This window comes from Saccoglossus kowalevskii, chromosome 3 (assembly GCF_978046115.1).
Source record: "Saccoglossus kowalevskii chromosome 3, keSacKowa6.1, whole genome shotgun sequence".
Lineage (NCBI taxonomy): Eukaryota > Metazoa > Hemichordata > Enteropneusta > Harrimaniidae > Saccoglossus > Saccoglossus kowalevskii.
Genome location: NC_140643.1, coordinates 39,017,261 through 39,042,048, shown reverse-complemented (window position 1 = coordinate 39,042,048; position 24,788 = coordinate 39,017,261). Strand labels below are relative to the sequence as shown.

At 36.8% G+C, this 24,788-nt stretch overlaps 1 protein-coding gene across 2 annotated transcripts in view; it reads left to right on the top strand.

Moving 5' to 3' along the window:
• Positions 1–24,788, top strand: part of LOC102804596 (protein tyrosine phosphatase domain-containing protein 1-like) — a 41,384-nt gene that overhangs the window by 6,012 nt on the left and 10,584 nt on the right. For both annotated transcript variants that reach the window (XM_085497180.1, XM_078011859.2), the window contains exons 2-5: positions 7,859–8,102; positions 23,239–23,313; positions 24,116–24,234; positions 24,417–24,517. In XM_085497180.1, the coding sequence (XP_085353306.1) occupies positions 7,867–8,102; positions 23,239–23,313; positions 24,116–24,234; positions 24,417–24,517 (531 nt within the window). In that variant the 5' untranslated portion in view covers positions 7,859–7,866. The remainder of the gene's footprint in view (positions 1–7,858; positions 8,103–23,238; positions 23,314–24,115; positions 24,235–24,416; positions 24,518–24,788) is intronic.

The window sequence follows — 24,788 nt, the reverse complement described above, 5'->3', positions numbered from 1 at the left end:
ACGCGTACGAGAAATTACATTTATAATCACATACACAAGCCCAGTTGTTTGTTTCTTTAATGAAATTTGATTTGTCTTATTTGTTTTCTTCTAAATTTCTTAGGGACTTTGTTTTGAAGAATATACATGTATTCATGTGGTGAAATTGCTGTAGACGTCATATAGATGATAACATAGTGTTCAAAACTTATAGATATAGATTAAGTTATAGATTGATAAGATAAGAATATCCTTTGTGAATTCCATCTGTTTTGATGTCATGATGACATGTTAATTTTTTAGCATTTTTAATAATCCACACTCTGGAAAAAACAAAAGTGCACAGTCTAATGACAATTTATATCATGAAGATAACCATAGGCACTGTTTATTTGGTGAACACACACTATTTGAAATTCAGTTGCTCTCCTGGGTGTTCTGTATGAAAGTAGACAAACTGAGAAATCAGCCATGGCTTCCTTAGGCTTTGGTGCATCTATGGTGGTGAGTATCATTCAGCTGACACACAAAGCATTTCTGAAGATTGTACACAGTGTTTCAGTACAGCGATGACTCACTTGGAGGCTAGAATATATAGTTTTTTGATTGAAAATTGTTATAACTGAATTTCTTCGTTTTATGATTTTCTGTCACTACAAGGCAATAACTCCTATTTTTTCTGTTTGGTTAGAGATTTTGAAAATAATTTGGTCTTTGCAGAACAACCAGGGTTTGAAAGCCTTTTTTCTGATCAATGGGAAATTACTTGACTTGTGGATGTGATAATATGAGGTTATTACGAGGATACCGAAAAGTATGCACAAAGACAGCACAGTATCGACTGACGTGCAGCAGAGGTCAATGTGACGGCGTACTGTCTGAGAGCATATTTTGAGGTATCCTCATAATAACCTTATTGTTATACATCTTTTCCTTCCAAGGATACATCATGGGAATGCCGAAATCCAAAATGTTTAGAACAGAATCAGCAAACTTCTTTGTGTGGAGTCTGGTCAAACCCAGGTGACAGCCATGTTTGTTTTTATTATTAGAGGACACTTACACTACATATTTAGAATTTGCATTTCCTAATATGGTAGGATGAAAATACCCCGTAAAATACTGCAAAATTACGGCACGCTGTAACTTATGGCGTTACGGTGACAGATGTGTAATAATATATAATATCCCAAAATTTGGGGTGGTGACTTATCGTAAAAAATGATATGTAGTGTTTAGAAGCTCTTAACAAATTTACATAATTTTTAGTTTGTTTTCAATATGGTCTATGAAAACCACTACTAAACATTCTTTTATTGGCCGGAAATATAATTTATTGCAAAGTGAGTTACTTCTGGGTATTTTTATTTATGAGAAGGCTTCTACATTGTTTACCGGTAATTTGTTTGTGGATTTTAACAACTACATTGTAGTAATGTGTTATTATTGTGTACTGCGTACATTCAGGGTTCTTGTATTTAATCTGTTGTTTGTGAATTATTTGCTATCATAATTTCATAGTTCTTGCTAATAAAATATCCGTAATGGGTTGGCTAAATGGATGTGTGATTGAAGTGGTTGCCATGGTTATAGATGATCCATGTAATGTGACAAAAGAGGGAAAGATGTGAAAGTGCAGCATCTAAAGACCTGAGTAGGTATTACATGCGTCGTTTATAGTTTGTGAAATGCCAACAGGGTTACCTAGAGATTGGTTTGTCTAGAATTCTGTAAGTTTTTAACTGTCTTTAATACTAAAAATTGTATGTGCATATTCATACTGATTTGTAAATTCTAATAGTTGTGAGCATGTTTATTAAAATTACTGTAAAAATTGATGAAAATAATATAATTATATGCAGTGGCCTCGGTATGACTGCATGTTGATGTTGAAAGCGACACTTGTAAGGTAGATTCTGTTTATAATATGTGCAATTTGTATACTTTCATTTGTAATTATTTTTAAATAATGTAAAACTAGTAATTGAAAATTTAGGCAGATTTGTTCAATTTAATTTTTGAATTAAAGATGTCAAATTAGGTTTAAACTAATAGAAGAATTTTTTAATATGTACAATCTTAATAAACTCAAGAAATGGAATTGTCATAAAATATTATCTACTTGTAATGGATACAACTGAACACTTTCATAGACATCAATATTTACTGGTGTTATTATAGGGAACAAATGTTAATAATATCCCATGATTCCACTGTGTATTCCCAGAGATATGATGAATTGCTACATAAGAAGCTAGATTTATGGTATATTGTGACTAACATGATTTATTATCTTATGGTGTGTTTTATTTAGTTTTTTATTGGTTAGTATTTATTGTTGTTTGAAATGTTGTTTATACTTTTAGTGCCTGCCTTGTTGTGATGAAGCGTAGAAACATACATATACATACATTATCACCTAAATGTGTTTTCTTTGGATCAACTTTTCAAATATCAATGTCAGCAATATTTTCTATAATTTGTTAAATGTACTTTCATATACAATGTATGCATGTTTGGTTGTCATGGCAATTGCTAATGATTCTTGTTATGGTACTTCTAATCAGTTATTTTTAACACAACTTGTCAATACGGGTCAAAGAGAATCACTGGTATGCAATTTAATTAAACACATTTATATTTGACCTAAGTATGAATGATATACAGTCTGTGTAGTGGGTTTAATTGACACATTAGGTTTGATTACAACTGTGTAAACCATGCTACATGTATACTTATACCAAACTGAAATCTCATGGTTTAAGTGCTATTTTTTATGTCAAAATTACATATTTATTGAATTATTACCATCATGTACAAAATTGTTGAATTGAAACTTTACTTGTATTGACTATAATTTACGAAAAATTTGTGGCTCTCAAAATAGGTCTGATTATGACACAAAGATCTTTAGCAATTTGAAATCTGTTGGCAGATGCAGATGTCATTCAAACTTAATCATCTTATTAACATTTGTTTTGAGCAGTTCAATAAAGATATTAAGGTTTTTGAAATTTTCATTGGACACTATATACATACTGCAAGGAGTACAAAACTCAGTTATAAAAAGGGGCATTTATATGTACAATAATCTCTGAAATATATCTTTAGTCCCATTCATCATAAAGTTATAATGGATTGAGCTATTTATATTACCTTTTATGTAATATTAGATTTATTTTCTAGTAGCATTTGAAGTATGTTATCTTATTGTGCGCTGACAAATACATGTATGTGTGTATATACGTCTGTCATTGAACATTACTGAACTGCATTTTCAGTGTGCAACATTAAACCATAAAATTAAACCAAAGAATAGCAATTAAGCCAATTTGTGTCATCTTTTGCACTATAAACCTGGAGAATTGTTTTTTTTTTTTTTTTTTTTTAATTTTCAAAAAAAGCTGTAGCCAATGGGACATTATGTCTATTTGGCTCAAAATTAACCAAGAAATTATTGCAAAATAAATAACAATTTTCAAAATATTGCACTAAAATTGCAGTACTGTTGAAAGTTACTTTTGTGATCAAAATAAGTGCTATTTGTGACAGTGGAGCTGTTTATATTACTGATTGTTCGTCATCGTCAACTTCCCTCAGATTTGTTCATTTCATGATGATATCTTTAATTCTCTAATTTTGATGATGATTTTTGTCATTTGTTGTAAAAAGTTATATTTTCTACTTCTTGTTAAAAACCACAAGTTCGATTGCTTTGATATCTTCAGTTCTTAACTGCAATGTGCATTGCTAACAGCGAAGCTATCTCAGCCGACAGGCTGCTTGCATCTTTAAATCGGGAGAATCATGTCTGGAATTGCATTATTTAGAAGAACATTACAATACCCATAATGAGGTGAAAATGCTAGCACAATCTCTGATTAGTGCATCCAGACATATACATGGAAGGTACTTTTTTTCCTGTATTTGTGTCATGTATCAAGCGTTTTTATTGTTCTGTAATTTGCACTACATACTTATATGTTTACTAGATTTTTTTATCATTTTCTTAATAAAGGTAGAGTGGAGGTTTTTAGACATTTACGCATATAAATACAGTACATATACAATATAGCATTGACAATATTTCGTGTTGAAATCTATCTATAATTAAATTGTTTTACTATTAGTCAACAGTATGTGAACATTTTAAATTCACTGTCAATTTTTGTTGTTGAGAAAAATGGTAAAATATTAATTTGAAATGTCATTTCAGCAGCGGTTTCCATAGACTACAATGAAACATGTTTTCTTGTTATAAACCTAATAAAAATATTGTAAATTTGTAATACTTCCAGACATTAAATCTACCATGTAGGGCACTATATGTCTTTTTTTTCATCATATGTCAGTGAGAATATATATATTGTTGCCATAGAAACATTAAATGCCCTAAAATGGACAAAACATGCTATTTTTACTGTATTTTATTGATTTAGTTAGTTAGTTTCTCCATATTTTTAATTCATTTTTATCAACCTTGTAAAAATAGTTAAAATGTTTGTGTAGTGTTCTAATTTTAATATTATATAGTCCTAAATGCTACCTAGCTGTAGCTAAGCTCATTTAAAATGTCTTCAGTTTGGTAGTTGTAAAACTGTAAATGTATTTTCTTTATAGCAGAAATGCTGATATGTAAAATCGTCTTAATCGACATAGTTTTTAAAAAAAAGAAAGCAGACGGCAATAATTTTGTTACCATAATTCTGAAAAATTAATTTCCTCATAGATCTCTTTCAAAGCCAAAAATCTGAGGGTCACAGTACTTTTTACTCAACTATGTGCGTATCGCAAAATAATATTTCCGTCAATTTCAGTTATTTGACAGCAGGATTCAACCCAATTAACTGTGTGTTATTCATGTTTTAAGCCCACATGTATTTCTAAACACAAAAAACCATGGCATGTCATCAATTTAACCACTAACATTAAAAACATGTTTTTACCCTATCAGAATGATGTATTTGATCAATTAGACGGTTGGTAACTGCAACAGTTGCTTGGTAATTTGAATTCTAGAACATCATTATTCTAAGGGCACTCAATTACAAGGCCAACTTTTCTGAAATGTCTTGGACTGATTAAAATTGTAAACAAATTATTTGGTTACATTAGAAGAACATGATACAAGCATTCAGATGACGGGGCATCTAGGTAATCTCTTCCATGGTTGCCTTGAATTTCAAGCTAATAGGTTCTTTTTCTAATTATACAATTCTTTATTCTAATTTTGAGATGGATTATATACATTGATTCATATCTCAGATTCTAGGTACAGCATGAAAGGTGTGTTTCTATAGTTACATGTACATACTCTCTGTTGTGGGTGTATAATTAAAAAAACCAAAACAGATGTGATTTTATATAATGCATAAGCTGGTATATCATGCCTCAGCTATTGAAGTTTTTAATTGCAATAATATTTTGTTACATCATGTTAAGAAATCATTTGTTTGACTCTCTAGAAGTGATTGCCATGGCAACAAACAATGCTATAGTCTGCCATTTGTCCATATAGAATGTGTTTTTTCCAAATGAATATCACATTTGCAAGCCCAATTTCAACTCTTCAATGGATCGTTATAATCTCGTCTTTGATGTTCGCAAGCTTTCAGATAAACAAACTGTTGAGCTGTATTCATTGGTTGTCATAGAAACATTGCACTACTAACAGTGTAATTGGGGTCACTTGATTGCTCTGTACTTATCACTTCATCGCATGATACCAAATGTCAAATTATTTTACATGCTAATGTAAATATAACATTAATTCTGTATTGAATAAAACTAAATGTTTTATGGTACTTTTTTCGTGTTTGAAGACAGTGACAGGGAGATCACTACTATTCTACTACTTTGCTTATTGAAGCTACATGTACAAATGTCTATACTACTTAGAAGTTGTTTTATTAAGCTTTAAATGTCTTGTGTGATAAGTGTTATACCTGCAGCTAAAATTCAAATCAGGTTGGTCAGGTTGCTCTTCTTGCTTTCTTTATATGTTGGATACTAGATTTCCATGGCTTGTTATCCCTTCATATACATGAGTATGTGTATGGATACCAATAGAATACAACTGTTGGTTTGTGTGATAGATTACCCTTTCATGTACATGTAATGTCCATGTTTCATATACATCGACATTGAACTAGCTGTCAACTAACTTGTGTATTGAATAGAATTGTACATCACCACAATACTTTTTGGCCTGACATCTCTTGCATGAAATAAAACCTACTTAGTAACAAATTCCCTCAGTATACAATGTATATATGTTGTTTCTCAAAGGCATAAACTTATACTAGTAAAATATTGTTTGTTCATTTAATTTTATAATATAATTCACATATAATAAAATAATTAAAATTACTCTGATTCTCTTTAACTATTTATGCAAAAATTATATAAGTGTTATTATTGTGTAGTACTTTAAGCATCAAAACCACAGAATAGATCACCAGCTGTTTTAGACATTCAATAATAATATACTGACATCTGTTTGACACAATTAACATTCCAAGTTTCATCCACTATAATTGTATTTGTATTTGAAATTTTCTGTATTCTATAATGCTATGCTATATTTACACTGCAGTAATGTTAATGCAATTATTTTTAGCAACACTAGTGCTAGTCTTTTGTATGTACATGTGTACACACAGGAGGTATATTCCTAAGTATACTAATAATAGAATACAAGGTGTGCATATTTTTAACAGTAAAGAGTAAATTTTCTGAGTTTCGAAGCATTTTAGCATTATTTCCTCTTTATGGATGGATTTAGTTGTTGCATGATAATGTAGAGTGGTGAATTCTGTGTGCATTATATACTATCTGATAGGTACTGTAAAATCTGTATTAATTAAAAGCCGCGGCTTCTATTAAAATGGTACAATGCAACAGAGGGGATGCGGCTTCTATTAGAGCATCTACACATATGAGAAATGGTGAATTTTTGGGTCCCAATTGTTCAAAAAGAATGGGTGCGGCTTCTATTAGGGATGCAGCTTCTAATACAGATTTTACGGTACTTGACGTGAACTAGTGACAAATTACATATGACTCATAAGCACATGCTAAATTAAGATGTCAGTAAATAGCTTTATGATGAACTATCGGGAAGATAATGAAATAGCCCAAAAATCAATAGCAATAAATAATTTAGCTATTTTTAAAAGGTTTTGATAGTTTATAATAATAATATTGTATTAGCCTCTGAAACGGCTTAGAGAAAACATACAAGACAACAGAATGACTATAAAAGCACTTGTGATGTACACTGTAAAGTGGTTCATTTTCTCATTTCTGAATTTTCATAGGTAGTTGAAATAGTTTTAGTTTATTTTGATTTTCCAAAACCTTATTTATTGCTTAAAAAGCATAGCTGAACAGAACATTAAATTTGAAATTACTAGTAATTCCTTCAGAGAAAAGTTTTACAATAGTTGGTCAATTTATTTCTCAAGTTGTTAGTTGATTTGTAAAGAAATAGAAAGTGATAAATATTTTCCTTTCCATCATAACAAAGCTTACATACCTTTTCTGTCACCCTTATAATTTTGTGTTTAATAAGTACAGTAAAATCTGACAACATGAAGAATTGAAGCAAAATTTATTGTTACTTATAAAAAAATGATATTTACCGGGGTACTGTGTGATATATTGATGATGTTGTTAGTTTAAAATATGAATATCAACATTTTCATCCAGAACAAATCATTTTGCAATTAATACATTTTCTCAAAATATCAATAATAACATTTTTTTCACCTTCTGGGAATGATGTATGTATCTCTATGAGCTTGCATGTCTCATGCAAATTATTACAAAACCAATTTTAATGAATATTAAGTCGTTCAAATATTTCTTTTTTTTGCAGACCATGCCATGGCAAACATACCAAAAGGTGAAATTAAATGGACGGCATCAGCTGGTAGTACTACTGGTTATACCCAGAAACCTACTGCTAAATATAGTGCAATATCGGATGGATTACGACAAATAACTCCAGAAACCTGGAAATGTTCTATGTTCTGTGGTGGCAAAAATTGTAAATATTGTAATGTACCTCGTGGTAATTGGCCTACTGAAAGGATGGCAATTGATGGACTATTCTCTGAATGGTAAGTTTATGTTAGTGCACTGTCACAAAATTCATTTAGATTTTAGTCAATTAGTATGTGTAGTATATGTATAGATCTGCATTAGCTCACGATCTACTGTGACAATGTTACCATACATGTTTTTTTTCGCAACACATACATAATGTATTTACATACATAATGTATTAAATTAATTACACTACTAGTGAACAACGCCCTTATTTTCTCCTTGATTGCAAACAAGATAGTTCTTGCCAACCATGCAGTCACTACATATTGAAGTGTATTCTCCTGTAGGAGTTCAAGGTTTAAATATTTAAATATGAGGTTTTTGCATGAATACTGTAAAGTCAGCTATTTTTTGTTTACAATTTCAATTAGTTCAAGACATTTTTTGAGAAATGTATTCTTGAAATACTAGTAGCAAATTTAGAGCCAGAAATCCAACCTTTTACTTAATAATTACAGATAATATATGTTGAGGGTGCAAATACTAATCTGCATATTCCAAATTTGAAAAAAAAAAACAGTAAAATAAATGTTCTTTCCTGCTTCCTGTCCACATGGCTCTTGAATAGTGATTCCAAAATTGTCTTCTACACCTTGGATTTCGAACCACAGTTTGATACGTGTGATGTCATAAACCATATTTTATTGACAAATCAGGATCACATGACCAACTCCAATTGTCAAAAACAGAAAATGAAATTTTAATTCTTACCAATCAAAGGTTAATATAGTCTAATTATACATTGTATCAAAGTGTATCAATAAAGTTGTGACTGAAAAAATAAATAAACCCACAGTCAATATTATTAATCTAGTTAGTGAAAATACATTGTATGATTTGCTATCTGAAATTATCATGTCACTGTTATAAAACTGGTATCGTGTCACAATTTGCATACTTGTTCAAACATGCTTCTGTCATACCATATCAGCAATTATATTTCACATTAAACATCACAACTGAATTGTACAGCAGCACCATGTGTTCATGTGTTAATATAGGAGATAAAAGTAATGCACTGCATGAAATTTTAAAAATGGACTGACTGTGGTTTGCATCAGCCACTGTTCAAACTATGGTTACTTATTTATTCCCACATGAACACTCACACTTCATGCTTATTTATGTGGTTATGTGCAGTAACATATCATTGTACATTGCCATGTTTTTCCTATTTGTGTGGACTGTCTATGTCATGTCATACCATTCACTAGGCTGCATACAAATTGGATTGTGTCCATGCATGAACATAGAAAATGATGCAGAATATATACTCATGCTTATTTTAATAACATAACAGTTATTATTGCATATAGTTTTAATTCTTGGAGTAATAAACAAGGTTGATGTAGGATTCACAGCCACCCTGAACACCGACCTCCATACAAATGCATACAGCCGCTCACATCTGTCACACGATTCTGTTTGTATTGCATTCTAAATTGTTCATTTGCAATTACCTTTCATATTACATGTTTTACAAGTTTGAGTGTCTATTGATGTTTACACTCACAATATATGTTACGAGTCATACTGAACACATTATTAGCAAGTCGCATTCTTTACGTATTATAAATACCCACAGCTGTCGTAAGATACAATATGCTTAACCATGAAGATTAAATGCCTGTGGCATTTGTTAACTGTTAGTGTATTACTACTTTGTAAAATGGTCGTTTTTCATATATTATATCCCTGTATTTTGTCTGTGTCTATTAATGTTGTGTTACAAACTATTTAACAGTTTACATGCAGTCGATCATTCATTGATAAGTACTTAATATTTATAGCCTACTTAGACACTGTTTTCTGTATACTATTTGATGATTAGATCATTTTATTGCTGATTTAAGGAAATGAATAGTGCAGACGGTGTCTTCATTTTCTGATGGTATAAGCTTCTTTCTTGTCACAGTGCAAAATATCTATGAATTCAGTTTTTGCTGAAGCTGAGTTAAAATCTGAAAATTTGTACTCCATTTTTAGTCTGTCTGTCTGTCCATCTAACATTGTATAATTTACACAATATGACAATACATCATGTGTTACATATGCACATCAAGTTACTTAAACAAAAATGATTGTTGAAACAAAAATGGCTGATCAGCAACAGTTTTGACATTAAATTTCTTTTACCGGGTACTCAAATGTGTCCAAATGACTAGGATGATTTGGAACAAAGTTGGTATGGTGATATTGGGCTACAGGTGCAAGTCAAGTTGCTTTGAATTAACTTGAAAATTTTGTCTTTTTGACAATTAATGTTAAAAAAAAAAATTATCGGTACTGTTTTATTTTTAATGACTTATTTCAAATTAACTGGCCAATTTGTAAATTTAAAACCCCAGTGAATATGATAAAAATAGTGGAATTATTTACAGTACATAAAATTGTATTTAGTTCTACCTATAATTTATTGCCACATGTCTCTCTTAGATTTATAATGTATATTTATAATGTATATAATCCTCTGCAAAAACTCTTGAATTATTATATATTATTTGGCAGACATACTATTTACTGCAATGTCTCAATGTACAGTGACCCTTGGTATATATACTGTATTTGCAGCCTATTAGAAGCGCAGATAAACCTCTAATTGCATTCATAGTGTATGCTAGATCATTAAATATAACTTATTTTGGCCATAGACGCATATTTATACAAATACATTTAATAAATTCATTTCAAGCAAGTGTTATAACTTTTTTAGATTTTGATAATATTCAATAATCAGTATTTTAAGTGACCACTAATTTTATTTTTAAATGGACTAATAAGCTCTATTTGCACTCTTCATCTAATATGTTAATTCATGTTCATTACCGACAGTGACTGTGCTTTATGAATACTTTCACAAATTTGTGTGTATTTGAATGAGGGGTTGTCATGGTACTACTTTCTGTTCCATAAGTTATACTTTTGATGACGAGCCACAGGACATGTAGTTATTTTTCAACCAAATTGTTCACAAATAAAATCAAAACACATACATGAGAAGCTGGGTGCACTCAATAATCAAATGAAATGTTTGTTTTGTCTGCCTACTAAGAATGTATGTATCCCATTACTTTATTTCATGAAAACTTGTAAAAACTAGACATGAGTATGGTAAAACTAACCTGTCTCACAATGTCTACATTCAGTTACTCATCAGTAGTGGAAAACTAACCTGTCTCACAATAGTCTACATCCAGCTATTCATCAGTAGGGTAAAACTAACCTGTCTTACAATTGTCTACATCCAGCTACTCACTAGTAGGGAAAAACTAATCTGTCTTACAATTGTCTACATCCAGCTGTTCATCAGTAGGGAAAAAATAACCTGTCTTACAATGGTCTACACCCAGCTACTCACCAGTAGGGTAAAACTAACCTGTCTCACAATGTCTACATCCAGCTATTCATCAGTAGGGTTAAACTAACCTGTCTCACAATGGTCTACACCCAGCTACTCACCAGTAGGGTAAAACTAACCTGTCTCACAATGTCTACATCCAGCTACTCACCAGTAGGGTAAAACTAACCTGTCTCACAATAGTCTACATCCAGCTATTCATCAGTAGGGTTAAACTAACCTGTCTCACAATAGTCTACATCCAGCTATTCATCAGTAGGGTAAAACTAACCTGTCTCACAATGGTCTACACCCAGCTACTCATCAGTAGGGTAAAACTAACCTGTCTCACAATGGTCTACATCCAGCTACTCATCAGTAGGGTTAAACTAACCTGTCTCACAATAGTCTACATCCAGCTATTCATCAGTAGGGTAAAACTAACCTGTCTCACTATAGTCTACACCCAGCTACTCACCAGTAGGGTTAAACTAACCTGTCTCACAATAGTCTACATCCAGCTACTCACCAGTAGGGTAAAACTAACCTGTCTCACAATGGTCTACACCCAGCTATTCATCAGTAGGGTAAAACTAACCTGTCTCACAATAGTCTACACCCAGCTACTCACCAGTAGGGTTAAACTAACCTGTCTCACAATAGTCTACATCCAGCTACTCACCAGTAGGGTAAAACTAACCTGTCTCACAATGTCTACATCCAGCTACTCATCAGTAGGGTAAAACTAACCTGTCTCACAATAGTCTACACCCAGCTACTCACCAGTAGGGTAAAACTAACCTGTCTCACAATAGTCTACACCCAGCTACTCACCAGTAGGGTTAAACTAACCTGTCTCACAATAGTCTACATCCAGCTATTCATCAGTAGGGTAAAACTAACATGTCTCACAATAGTCTACATCCAGCTACTCACCAGTAGGGTTAAACTAACCTGTCTCACAATAGTCTACAATGTACATCCAGCTACTCACCAGTAGGGTAAAACTAACCTGTCTCACAATGGTCTACACCCAGCTACTCACCAGTAGGGTTAAACTAACCCGTCTCACAATGGTCTACACCCAGCTACTCATCAGTAGGGTAAAACTAACCTGTCTCACAATGGTCTACATCCAGCTACTCACCAGTAGGGTTAAACTAACCTGTCTCACAATAGTCTACATCCAGCTACTCACCAGTAGGGTTAAACTAACCCGTCTCACAATGGTCTACATCCAGCTACTCATCAGTAGGGTTAAACTAACCCGTCTCACAATGGTCTACATCCAGCTACTCACCAGTAGGGTTAAACTAACCTGTCTCACAATAGTCTACATCCAGCTACTCACCAGTAGGGTAAAACTAACCTGTCTCACAATGGTCTACATCCAGCTACTCACCAGTAGGGTAAAACTAACCTGTCTCACAATAGTCTACACCCAGCTACTCATCAGTAGGGTAAAACTAACCTGTCTCACAATAGTCTACATCCAGCTACTCACCAGTAGGGTAAAACTAACCTGTCTCACAATAGTCTACACCCAGCTACTCATCAGTAGGGTAAAACTAACCTGTCTCACAATGGTCTACATCCAGCTACTCATCAGTAGGGTTAAACTAACCCGTCTCACAATGGTCTACATCCAGCTACTCACCAGTAGGGTTAAACTAACCTGTCTCACAATAGTCTACACCCAGCTACTCACCAGTAGGGTAAAACTAACGTGTCTCACAATGTCTACATCCAGCTACTCATCAGTAGGGTAAAACTAACCTGTCTCACAATAGTCTACATCCAGCTACTCACCAGTAGGGTAAAACTAACCTGTCTCACAATAGTCTACACCCAGCTACTCATCAGTAGGGTAAAACTAACCTGTCTCACAATGGTCTACATCCAGCTACTCATCAGTAGGGTTAAACTAACCCGTCTCACAATGGTCTACATCCAGCTACTCACCAGTAGGGTTAAACTAACCTGTCTCACAATGTCTACATCCAGCTACTCATCAGTAGGGTAAAACTAACGTGTCTCACAATGTCTACATCCAGCTATTCACCAGTAGGGTAAAACTAACCTGTCTCACAATGGTCTACATTCAGCTACTAATCAGTAGGGTAAAACTAACCTGTCTCACAATAGTCTACATCCAGCTATTCATCAGTAGGGTAAAACTAACCTGTCTTACAATTGTCTACATCCAGCTACTCACTAGTAGGGAAAAACTAATCTGTCTTACAATTGTCTACATCCAGCTGTTCATCAGTAGGGAAAAAATAACCTGTCTTACAATGGTCTACACCCAGCTACTCACCAGTAGGGTAAAACTAACCTGTCTCACAATGTCTACATCCAGCTATTCATCAGTAGGGTTAAACTAACCTGTCTCACAATGGTCTACACCCAGCTACTCACCAGTAGGGTAAAACTAACCTGTCTCACAATGTCTACATCCAGCTACTCACCAGTAGGGTAAAACTAACCTGTCTCACAATAGTCTACATCCAGCTACTCATCAGTAGGGTTAAACTAACCCGTCTCACAATGGTCTACATCCAGCTACTCACCAGTAGGGTTAAACTAACCTGTCTCACAATAGTCTACACCCAGCTACTCACCAGTAGGGTAAAACTAACGTGTCTCACAATGTCTACATCCAGCTACTCACCAGTAGGGTTAAACTAACCTGTCTCACAATAGTCTACATCCAGCTACTCACCAGTAGGGTTAAACTAACCCGTCTCACAATGGTCTACACCCAGCTACTCATCAGTAGGGTAAAACTAACCTGTCTCACAATGGTCTACATCCAGCTACTCATCAGTAGGGTTAAACTAACCCGTCTCACAATGGTCTACATCCAGCTACTCACCAGTAGGGTTAAACTAACCTGTCTCACAATAGTCTACATCCAGCTACTCACCAGTAGGGTAAAACTAACCTGTCTCACAATGGTCTACATCCAGCTACTCACCAGTAGGGTAAAACTAACCTGTCTCACAATAGTCTACACCCAGCTACTCATCAGTAGGGTAAAACTAACCTGTCTCACAATAGTCTACATCCAGCTACTCACCAGTAGGGTAAAACTAACCTGTCTCACAATAGTCTACACCCAGCTACTCATCAGTAGGGTAAAACTAACCTGTCTCACAATGGTCTACATCCAGCTACTCATCAGTAGGGTTAAACTAACCCGTCTCACAATGGTCTACATCCAGCTACTCACCAGTAGGGTTAAACTAACCTGTCTCACAATAGTCTACACCCAGCTACTCACCAGTAGGGTAAAACTAACGTGTCTCACAATGTCTACATCCAGCTACTCATCAGTAGGGTAAAACTAACCTGTCTCACAATAGTCTACATCCAGCTACTCACCAGTAGGGTAAAACTAACCTGTCTCACAATAGTCTACACCCAGCTACTCATCAGTAGGGTAAAACTAACCTGTCTCACAATGGTCTACATCCAGCTACTCATCAGTAGGGTTAAACTAACCCGTCTCACAATGGTCTACATCCAGCTACTCACCAGTAGGGTTAAACTAACCTGTCTCACAATGTCTACATCCAGCTACTCATCAGTAGGGTAAAACTAACGTGTCTCACAATGTCTACATCCAGCTATTCACCAGTAGGGTAAAACTAACCTGTCTCACAATGGTCTACATTCAGCTACTAATCAGTAGGGTAAAACTAACCTGTCTCACAATAGTCTACATCCAGCTATTCATCAGTAGGGTAAAACTAACCTGTCTTACAATTGTCTACATCCAGCTACTCACTAGTAGGGAAAAACTAATCTGTCTTACAATTGTCTACATCCAGCTGTTCATCAGTAGGGAAAAAATAACCTGTCTTACAATGGTCTACACCCAGCTACTCACCAGTAGGGTAAAACTAACCTGTCTCACAATGTCTACATCCAGCTATTCATCAGTAGGGTTAAACTAACCTGTCTCACAATGGTCTACACCCAGCTACTCACCAGTAGGGTAAAACTAACCTGTCTCACAATGTCTACATCCAGCTACTCACCAGTAGGGTAAAACTAACCTGTCTCACAATAGTCTACATCCAGCTATTCATCAGTAGGGTTAAACTAACCTGTCTCACAATAGTCTACATCCAGCTATTCATCAGTAGGGTAAAACTAACCTGTCTCACAATGGTCTACACCCAGCTACTCATCAGTAGGGTAAAACTAACCTGTCTCACAATGGTCTACATCCAGCTACTCATCAGTAGGGTTAAACTAACCTGTCTCACAATAGTCTACATCCAGCTATTCATCAGTAGGGTAAAACTAACCTGTCTCACAATGGTCTACATCCAGCTACTCATCAGTAGGGTTAAACTAACCCGTCTCACAATGGTCTACATCCAGCTACTCACCAGTAGGGTTAAACTAACCTGTCTCACAATAGTCTACATCCAGCTACTCACCAGTAGGGTAAAACTAACCTGTCTCACAATGGTCTACATCCAGCTACTCACCAGTAGGGTAAAACTAACCTGTCTCACAATAGTCTACACCCAGCTACTCATCAGTAGGGTAAAACTAACCTGTCTCACAATAGTCTACATCCAGCTACTCACCAGTAGGGTAAAACTAACCTGTCTCACAATAGTCTACACCCAGCTACTCATCAGTAGGGTAAAACTAACCTGTCTCACAATGGTCTACATCCAGCTACTCATCAGTAGGGTTAAACTAACCCGTCTCACAATGGTCTACATCCAGCTACTCACCAGTAGGGTTAAACTAACCTGTCTCACAATAGTCTACACCCAGCTACTCACCAGTAGGGTAAAACTAACGTGTCTCACAATGTCTACATCCAGCTACTCATCAGTAGGGTAAAACTAACCTGTCTCACAATAGTCTACATCCAGCTACTCACCAGTAGGGTAAAACTAACCTGTCTCACAATAGTCTACACCCAGCTACTCATCAGTAGGGTAAAACTAACCTGTCTCACAATGGTCTACATCCAGCTACTCATCAGTAGGGTTAAACTAACCCGTCTCACAATGGTCTACATCCAGCTACTCACCAGTAGGGTTAAACTAACCTGTCTCACAATGTCTACATCCAGCTACTCATCAGTAGGGTAAAACTAACGTGTCTCACAATGTCTACATCCAGCTATTCACCAGTAGGGTAAAACTAACCTGTCTCACAATGGTCTACATTCAGCTACTAATCAGTAGGGTAAAACTAACCTGTCTCACAATAGTCTACATCCAGCTACTCACCAGTAGGGTTAAACTAACCCGTCTCACAATGGTCTACATCCAGCTACTCACCAGTAGGGTAAAACTAACCTGTCTCACAATGTCTACATCCAGTTACTCATCAGTACGGTAAAACTAACCTGTCTCACAATGGTCTACACCCAGCTGCTCACCAGTAGGGAAAAACTAACCTGTCTCACAATAGGTCTACATCCAGCTATTCATCAGTAGGGTAAAACTAACCTGTCTTACAATGGTCTACACCCAGCTACTCAACAGTAGGGTAAAACTAACCTGTCTTACAATTGTCTACATCCAGCTATTCATCAGTAGGGTAAAACTAACCTGTCTCACAATGGTCTACATTCAGCTACTCATCAGTAGGGTAAAACTAACCTGTCTCACAATAGTCTACATTCAGCTACTCATCAGTAGGGTAAAACTAACCTGTTTCACAATAGTCTACATCCAGCTACTCACCAGTAGGGTTAAACTAACCCGTCTCACAATGGTCTACATCCAGCTACTCACCAGTAGGGTAAAACTAACCTGTCTCACAATGTCTACATCCAGTTACTCATCAGTACGGTAAAACTAACCTGTCTCACAATGGTCTACACCCAGCTGCTCACCAGTAGGGAAAAACTAACCTGTCTCACAATAGGTCTACATCCAGCTATTCATCAGTAGGGTAAAACTAACCTGTCTTACAATGATCTACACCCAGCTACTCACCAGTTGGGTAAAACTAACCTGTCTCACAATGTCTACATCCAGCTACTCATCAGTTGGGTAAAACTAACCTGTCTCACAATGTCTACATCCAGCTACTCATCAGTAGGGTAAAACTAACCCGTCTCACAATGGTCTACATCCAGCTACTCACCAGTAGGGTTAAACTAACCCGTCTCACAATGTCTACATCCAGTTACTCACCAGTAGGGTTAAACTAACCTGTCTCACAATGGTCTACATTCAGCTACTCATCAGTAGGGTAAAACTAACCCGTCTCACAATGTCTACACCCACCTACTCACCAGTAGGGTAAAACTAACCTGCCTCACAATGTCTACACCCACCTACTCACCAGTAGGGTAAAACTAACCTGTCTCACAATGGTCTACATCCAGCTACTCACCAGTAGGGTAAAACTAACGTGTCTCACAATGTCTACATCCAGCTACTCATCAGTAGGGTTAAACTAACCTGTCTCACAATGGTCTACATCCAGCTACTCATCAGTAGGGTAAAACTAACCTGTCTCACAATAGTCTACACCCAGCTACTCATCAGTAGGGTAAAACTAACCCGTCTCACAATGTCTACACCCACCTACTCACCAGTAGGGTAAAACTAACCTGCCTCACAATGTCTACATCCAGTTACTCACCAGTAGGGTAAAACTAACCTGTCTCACAATGTCTACATCCAGCTACTCATCAGTAGGGTAAAACTAACCTGTCTCACAATGGTCTACATCCAGCTACTCACCAGTAGGGTAAAACTAACCTGTCTCACAATGGTCTACACCCAGCTGCTCACCAGTAGGGTAAAACTAACCCGTCTCACAATGGTCTACATCCAGCTACTCACCAGTAGGGCTAAACTAACCTGTCTCACAATGATCTACACCCAGTTACTCTTCAGTAGGGTAAAACTAACCTGTCTCACAATGATCTACACCCAGCTGCTCACCAGTAGGGAAAAACTAACCTGTCTCACAATAGGTCTACATCCAGCTATTCATCAGTAGGGTAAAACTAACCTGTCTTACAATGATCTACACCCAGCTACTCATCAGTAGGGTAAAACTAACCTGTCTTACAATGATCTACACCCAGCTACTCACCAGTTGGGTAAAACTAACCTGTCTCACAATGGTCTACATCCAGCTACTCACCAGTAGGGTTAAACTAACCTGTCTCACAATGTCTACATCCAGCTACTCATCAGTAGGGTAAAACTAACCTGTCTCACAATGTCTACACCCACCTACTCACCAGTAGGGTTAAACTAACCTGTCTCACAATGTCTACATCCAGCTACTCATCAGTAGGGTAAAACTAACGTGTCTCACAATGTCTACATCCAGCTACTCATCAGTAGGGTAAAACTAACCTGTCTCACAATAGTCTACATCCAGCTACTCACCAGTAGGGTAAAACTAACCTGTCTCACAATAGTCTACACCCAGCTACTCATCAGTAGGGTAAAACTAACCTGTCTCACAATGGTCTACATCCAGCTACTCATCAGTAGGGTTAAACTAACCCGTCTCACAATGGTCTACATCCAGCTACTCACCAGTAGGGTTAAACTAACCTGTCTCACAATGTCTACATCCAGCTACTCATCAGTAGGGTAAAACTAACGTGTCTCACAATGTCTACATCCAGCTATTCACCAGTAGGGTAAAACTAACCTGTCTCACAATGGTCTACATTCAGCTACTAATCAGTAGGGTAAAACTAACCTGTCTCACAATAGTCTACATCCAGCTACTCACCAGTAGGGTTAAACTAACCCGTCTCACAATGGTCTACATCCAGCTACTCACCAGTAGGGTAAAACTAACCTGTCTCACAATGTCTACATCCAGTTACTCATCAGTACGGTAAAACTAACCTGTCTCACAATGGTCTACACCCAGCTGCTCACCAGTAGGGAAAAACTAACCTGTCTCACAATAGGTCTACATCCAGCTATTCATCAGTAGGGTAAAACTAACCTGTCTTACAATGGTCTACACCCAGCTACTCAACAGTAGGGTAAAACTAACCTGTCTTACAATTGTCTACATCCAGCTATTCATCAGTAGGGTAAAACTAACCTGTCTCACAATGGTCTACATTCAGCTACTCATCAGTAAGGTAAAACTAACCTGTCTCACAATAGTCTACATTCAGCTACTCATCAGTAGGGTAAAACTAACCTGTTTCACAATAGTCTACATCCAGCTACTCACCAGTAGGGTTAAACTAACCCGTCTCACAATGGTCTACATCCAGCTACTCACCAGTAGGGTAAAACTAACCTGTCTCACAATGTCTACATCCAGTTACTCATCAGTACGGTAAAACTAACCTGTCTCACAATGGTCTACACCCAGCTGCTCACCAGTAGGGAAAAACTAACCTGTCTCACAATAGGTCTACATCCAGCTATTCATCAGTAGGGTAAAACTAACCTGTCTTACAATGATCTACACCCAGCTACTCACCAGTTGGGTAAAACTAACCTGTCTCACAATGTCTACATCCAGCTACTCATCAGTTGGGTAAAACTAACCTGTCTCACAATGTCTACATCCAGCTACTCATCAGTAGGGTAAAACTAACCCGTCTCACAATGGTCTACATCCAGCTACTCACCAGTAGGGTTAAACTAACCCGTCTCACAATGTCTACATCCAGTTACTCACCAGTAGGGTTAAACTAACCTGTCTCACAATGGTCTACATTCAGCTACTCATCAGTAGGGTAAAACTAACCCGTCTCACAATGTCTACACCCACCTACTCACCAGTAGGGTAAAACTAACCTGCCTCACAATGTCTACACCCACCTACTCACCAGTAGGGTAAAACTAACCTGTCTCACAATGGTCTACATCCAGCTACTCACCAGTAGGGTAAAACTAACGTGTCTCACAATGTCTACATCCAGCTACTCATCAGTAGGGTTAAACTAACCTGTCTCACAATGGTCTACATCCAGCTACTCATCAGTAGGGTAAAACTAACCTGTCTCACAATAGTCTACACCCAGCTACTCATCAGTAGGGTAAAACTAACCCGTCTCACAATGTCTACACCCACCTACTCACCAGTAGGGTAAAACTAACCTGCCTCACAATGTCTACATCCAGTTACTCACCAGTAGGGTAAAACTAACCTGTCTCACAATGTCTACATCCAGCTACTCATCAGTAGGGTAAAACTAACCTGTCTCACAATGGTCTACATCCAGCTACTCACCAGTAGGGTAAAACTAACCTGTCTCACAATGGTCTACACCCAGCTGCTCACCAGTAGGGTAAAACTAACCCGTCTCACAATGGTCTACATCCAGCTACTCACCAGTAGGGCTAAACTAACCTGTCTCACAATGATCTACACCCAGTTACTCTTCAGTAGGGTAAAACTAACCTGTCTCACAATGATCTACACCCAGCTGCTCACCAGTAGGGAAAAACTAACCTGTCTCACAATAGGTCTACATCCAGCTATTCATCAGTAGGGTAAAACTAACCTGTCTTACAATGATCTACACCCAGCTACTCATCAGTAGGGTAAAACTAACCTGTCTTACAATGATCTACACCCAGCTACTCACCAGTTGGGTAAAACTAACCTGTCTCACAATGGTCTACATCCAGCTACTCACCAGTAGGGTTAAACTAACCTGTCTCACAATGTCTACATCCAGCTACTCATCAGTAGGGTAAAACTAACCTGTCTCACAATGTCTACACCCACCTACTCACCAGTAGGGTTAAACTAACCTGTCTCACAATGTCTACATCCAGCTACTCATCAGTAGGGTAAAACTAACGTGTCTCACAATGTCTACACCCACCTACTCACCAGTAGGGTTAAACTAACCTGTCTCACAATGGTCTACATCCAGCTACTCACCAGTAGGGTTAAACTAACCTGTCTCACAATGGTCTACACCCAGCTACTCATCAGTAGGGTAAAACTAACCTGTCTCACAATGTCTACACCCACCTACTCACCAGTAGGGTTAAACTAACCTGTCTCACAATGGTCTACACCCAGCTACTCATCAATAGGGTAAAATTAACCTGTCTGACAATGATCTACAACCTGCCATTCACCAGTAGGGTAAAACTAACCTGTCTCACAATGTCTACACCCAGCTACTCATCAGTAGGGTAAAACTAACCTGTCTCACAATGTCTACACCCACCTACTCACCAGTAGGGTTAAACTAACCTGTCTCACAATGGTCTACATCCAGCTACTCACCAGTAGGGTAAAACTAACGTGTCTCACAATGTCTACATCCAGCTACTCATCAGTAGGGTTAAACTAACCTGTCTCACAATGGTCTACATCCAGCTACTCATCAGTAGGGTAAAACTAACCTGTCTCACAATAGTCTACACCCAGCTACTCATCAGTAGGGTAAAACTAACCCGTCTCACAATGTCTACACCCACCTACTCACCAGTAGGGTAAAACTAACCTGCCTCACAATGTCTACATCCAGTTACTCACCAGTAGGGTAAAACTAACCTGTCTCACAATGTCTACATCCAGCTACTCATCAGTAGGGTAAAACTAACCTGTCTCACAATGGTCTACATCCAGCTACTCACCAGTAGGGTAAAACTAACCTGTCTCACAATGGTCTACACCCAGCTGCTCACCAGTAGGGTAAAACTAACCCGTCTCACAATGGTCTACATCCAGCTACTCACCAGTAGGGCTAAACTAACCTGTCTCACAATGATCTACACCCAGTTACTCTTCAGTAGGGTAAAACTAACCTGTCTCACAATGATCTACACCCAGTTGCTCACCAGTAGGGAAAAACTAACCTGTCTCACAATAGGTCTACATCCAGCTATTCATCAGTAGGGTAAAACTAACCTGTCTTACAATGATCTACACCCAGCTACTCATCAGTAGGGTAAAACTAACCTGTCTTACAATGATCTACACCCAGCTACTCACCAGTTGGGTAAAACTAACCTGTCTCACAATGGTCTACATCCAGCTACTCACCAGTAGGGTTAAACTAACCTGTCTCACAATGTCTACATCCAGCTACTCATCAGTAGGGTAAAACTAACCTGTCTCACAATGTCTACACCCACCTACTCACCAGTAGGGTTAAACTAACCTGTCTCACAATGTCTACATCCAGCTACTCATCAGTAGGGTAAAACTAACGTGTCTCACAATGTCTACACCCACCTACTCACCAGTAGGGTTAAACTAACCTGTCTCACAATGGTCTACATCCAGCTACTCACCAGTAGGGTTAAACTAACCTGTCTCACAATGGTCTACACCCAGCTACTCATCAGTAGGGTAAAACTAACCTGTCTCACAATGTCTACACCCACCTACTCACCAGTAGGGTTAAACTAACCTGTCTCACAATGGTCTACACCCAGCTACTCATCAATAGGGTAAAATTAACCTGTCTGACAATGATCTACAACCTGCCATTCACCAGTAGGGTAAAACTAACCTGTCTCACAATGTCTACACCCAGCTACTCATCAGTAGGGTAAAACTAACCTGTCTCACAATGTCTACACCCACCTACTCACCAGTAGGGTTAAACTAACCTGTCTCACAATGGTCTACACCCAGCTACTCATCAATAGGGTAAAATTAACCTGTCTGACAATGATCTACAACCTGCCATTCACCAGTAGGGTAAAACTAACCTGTCTCACAATGATCTACACCCAGCTACTCACCAGTTGGGTAAAACTAACCTGTCTGACAGTGGTATTTATAAACACTTGTTTTTGTACTGTTCAAGTTATGTTTATATCAACCTATGTATTACTATGTTTCACTTACAGGGTTACAGATGATATTCTAGCAACGTCCAGGCCATCTACAAATGCTGTAAAAAATATTATAGAAGAATTTAAAAAGTGAGTTATTGAAAAGTAGTTATCTTTTCTTGGCTCAGCTGTTGCTGAAGTTGAGAAGAACTAAAAATTTTAATGAATGTACATCATAGTTCTGTTGTCCAGTATCTGGTGTTGTTCACTGTCATTTGTCATTCTACATGTCAATTTTTTTACTTCTTCCTGAAGTACAGTTATAATTGCTTTGATACTTGATATAAATCTATCTCAGGCAGTCCTCTTTTTGATTTGTTCATTTTATGATGATATCTTCAGTTCTCTAATTTTGATGAATATTTTTGTTATTTTGGGTGTAAGTGATATTTTTTTTTTTACTTTTTGAATACTGCAAGTCCTATTGCCTTGATAATGTATACATACTTCAGGTGAACCTCTCTCAGTTTTTGTAAACACAGTTTTTGTTACAGCAGAGTACTAGATTTCTGGGCCGACAAGTCACTTGTCTTGTGATGTCATCCATCACAATGGCTGTAATTTTGCTTAACCGTGACAAGCTTTCAGAAATGTTAGCATTCACAAGTAATAACTTGCACTAATGTACATTAGGTAGCATACAATGTACCAGTGATAGTACCTTTGAAAAAACCTGCTTATTGGTGTGACTGTGTGCTTTTCTACAGTTATATTTACCTCTGTGTGTCTGTTGACATTCTTGTTCCAATTCTAACTCATAAAATGTTGTTTATCAGTAAAACTGGAATTTATGAGGGATGCTGTATGCATCTTAACAGTAGCATCTACTTCATGCAGATAACTTAGATAGAAATTAGTTAAAAATAATTCTTTTTCTTTGATTTTGTTCTAGATGTGGAATAAATTCAATTATAAATTTACAAAGACCAGGAGAGCATGCAAGTTGTGGATCTCCTTTAGAAGAAGAGAGTGGATTTTCTTATTTACCGAAAGACTTTATGGACGAAAACAGTAAGTGCTTACTCGGCTTGTGTTCATTCACTCAGTGTAATCATAATTAGTCTACTTGTACAAATGAGTTTCAACAAAAGTAAAATAAATGGTGTGCAATCCCACCATACAAAAAATGTGTGCTTATATACTGACCTTGTAGAATTTTATTATATTTTAGAATATTATATTTTGTTTTACAGTTTTTTTCTACAATTTTGGGTGGGATGACTATGGCATACGCTCCTTACCGTCCATACTTGACATGGTCAAAGTTATGTCATTTGCTTTACAGGAAGGAAAGGTATGTACATTTAATTTTATTTACAATTTGAATCATGAACACAGCATGTTTGTTCAATTTGGCGGTGTTCACATGACTTTCTAACTTCTGGGTTCAGCACATTTGGACAACACGTCCAATATGAAATACACCTTGTACTAGAAAATGATACATGTAATTGGCCACAATAGAAGTGGAGATGTCTGTCATATATTCTGTGTGCTGTAAAATTTAATGCATTAACTATTCACTGGGTTTTAATGTCACTATTTTCGCTGATAAGTAAAATCAA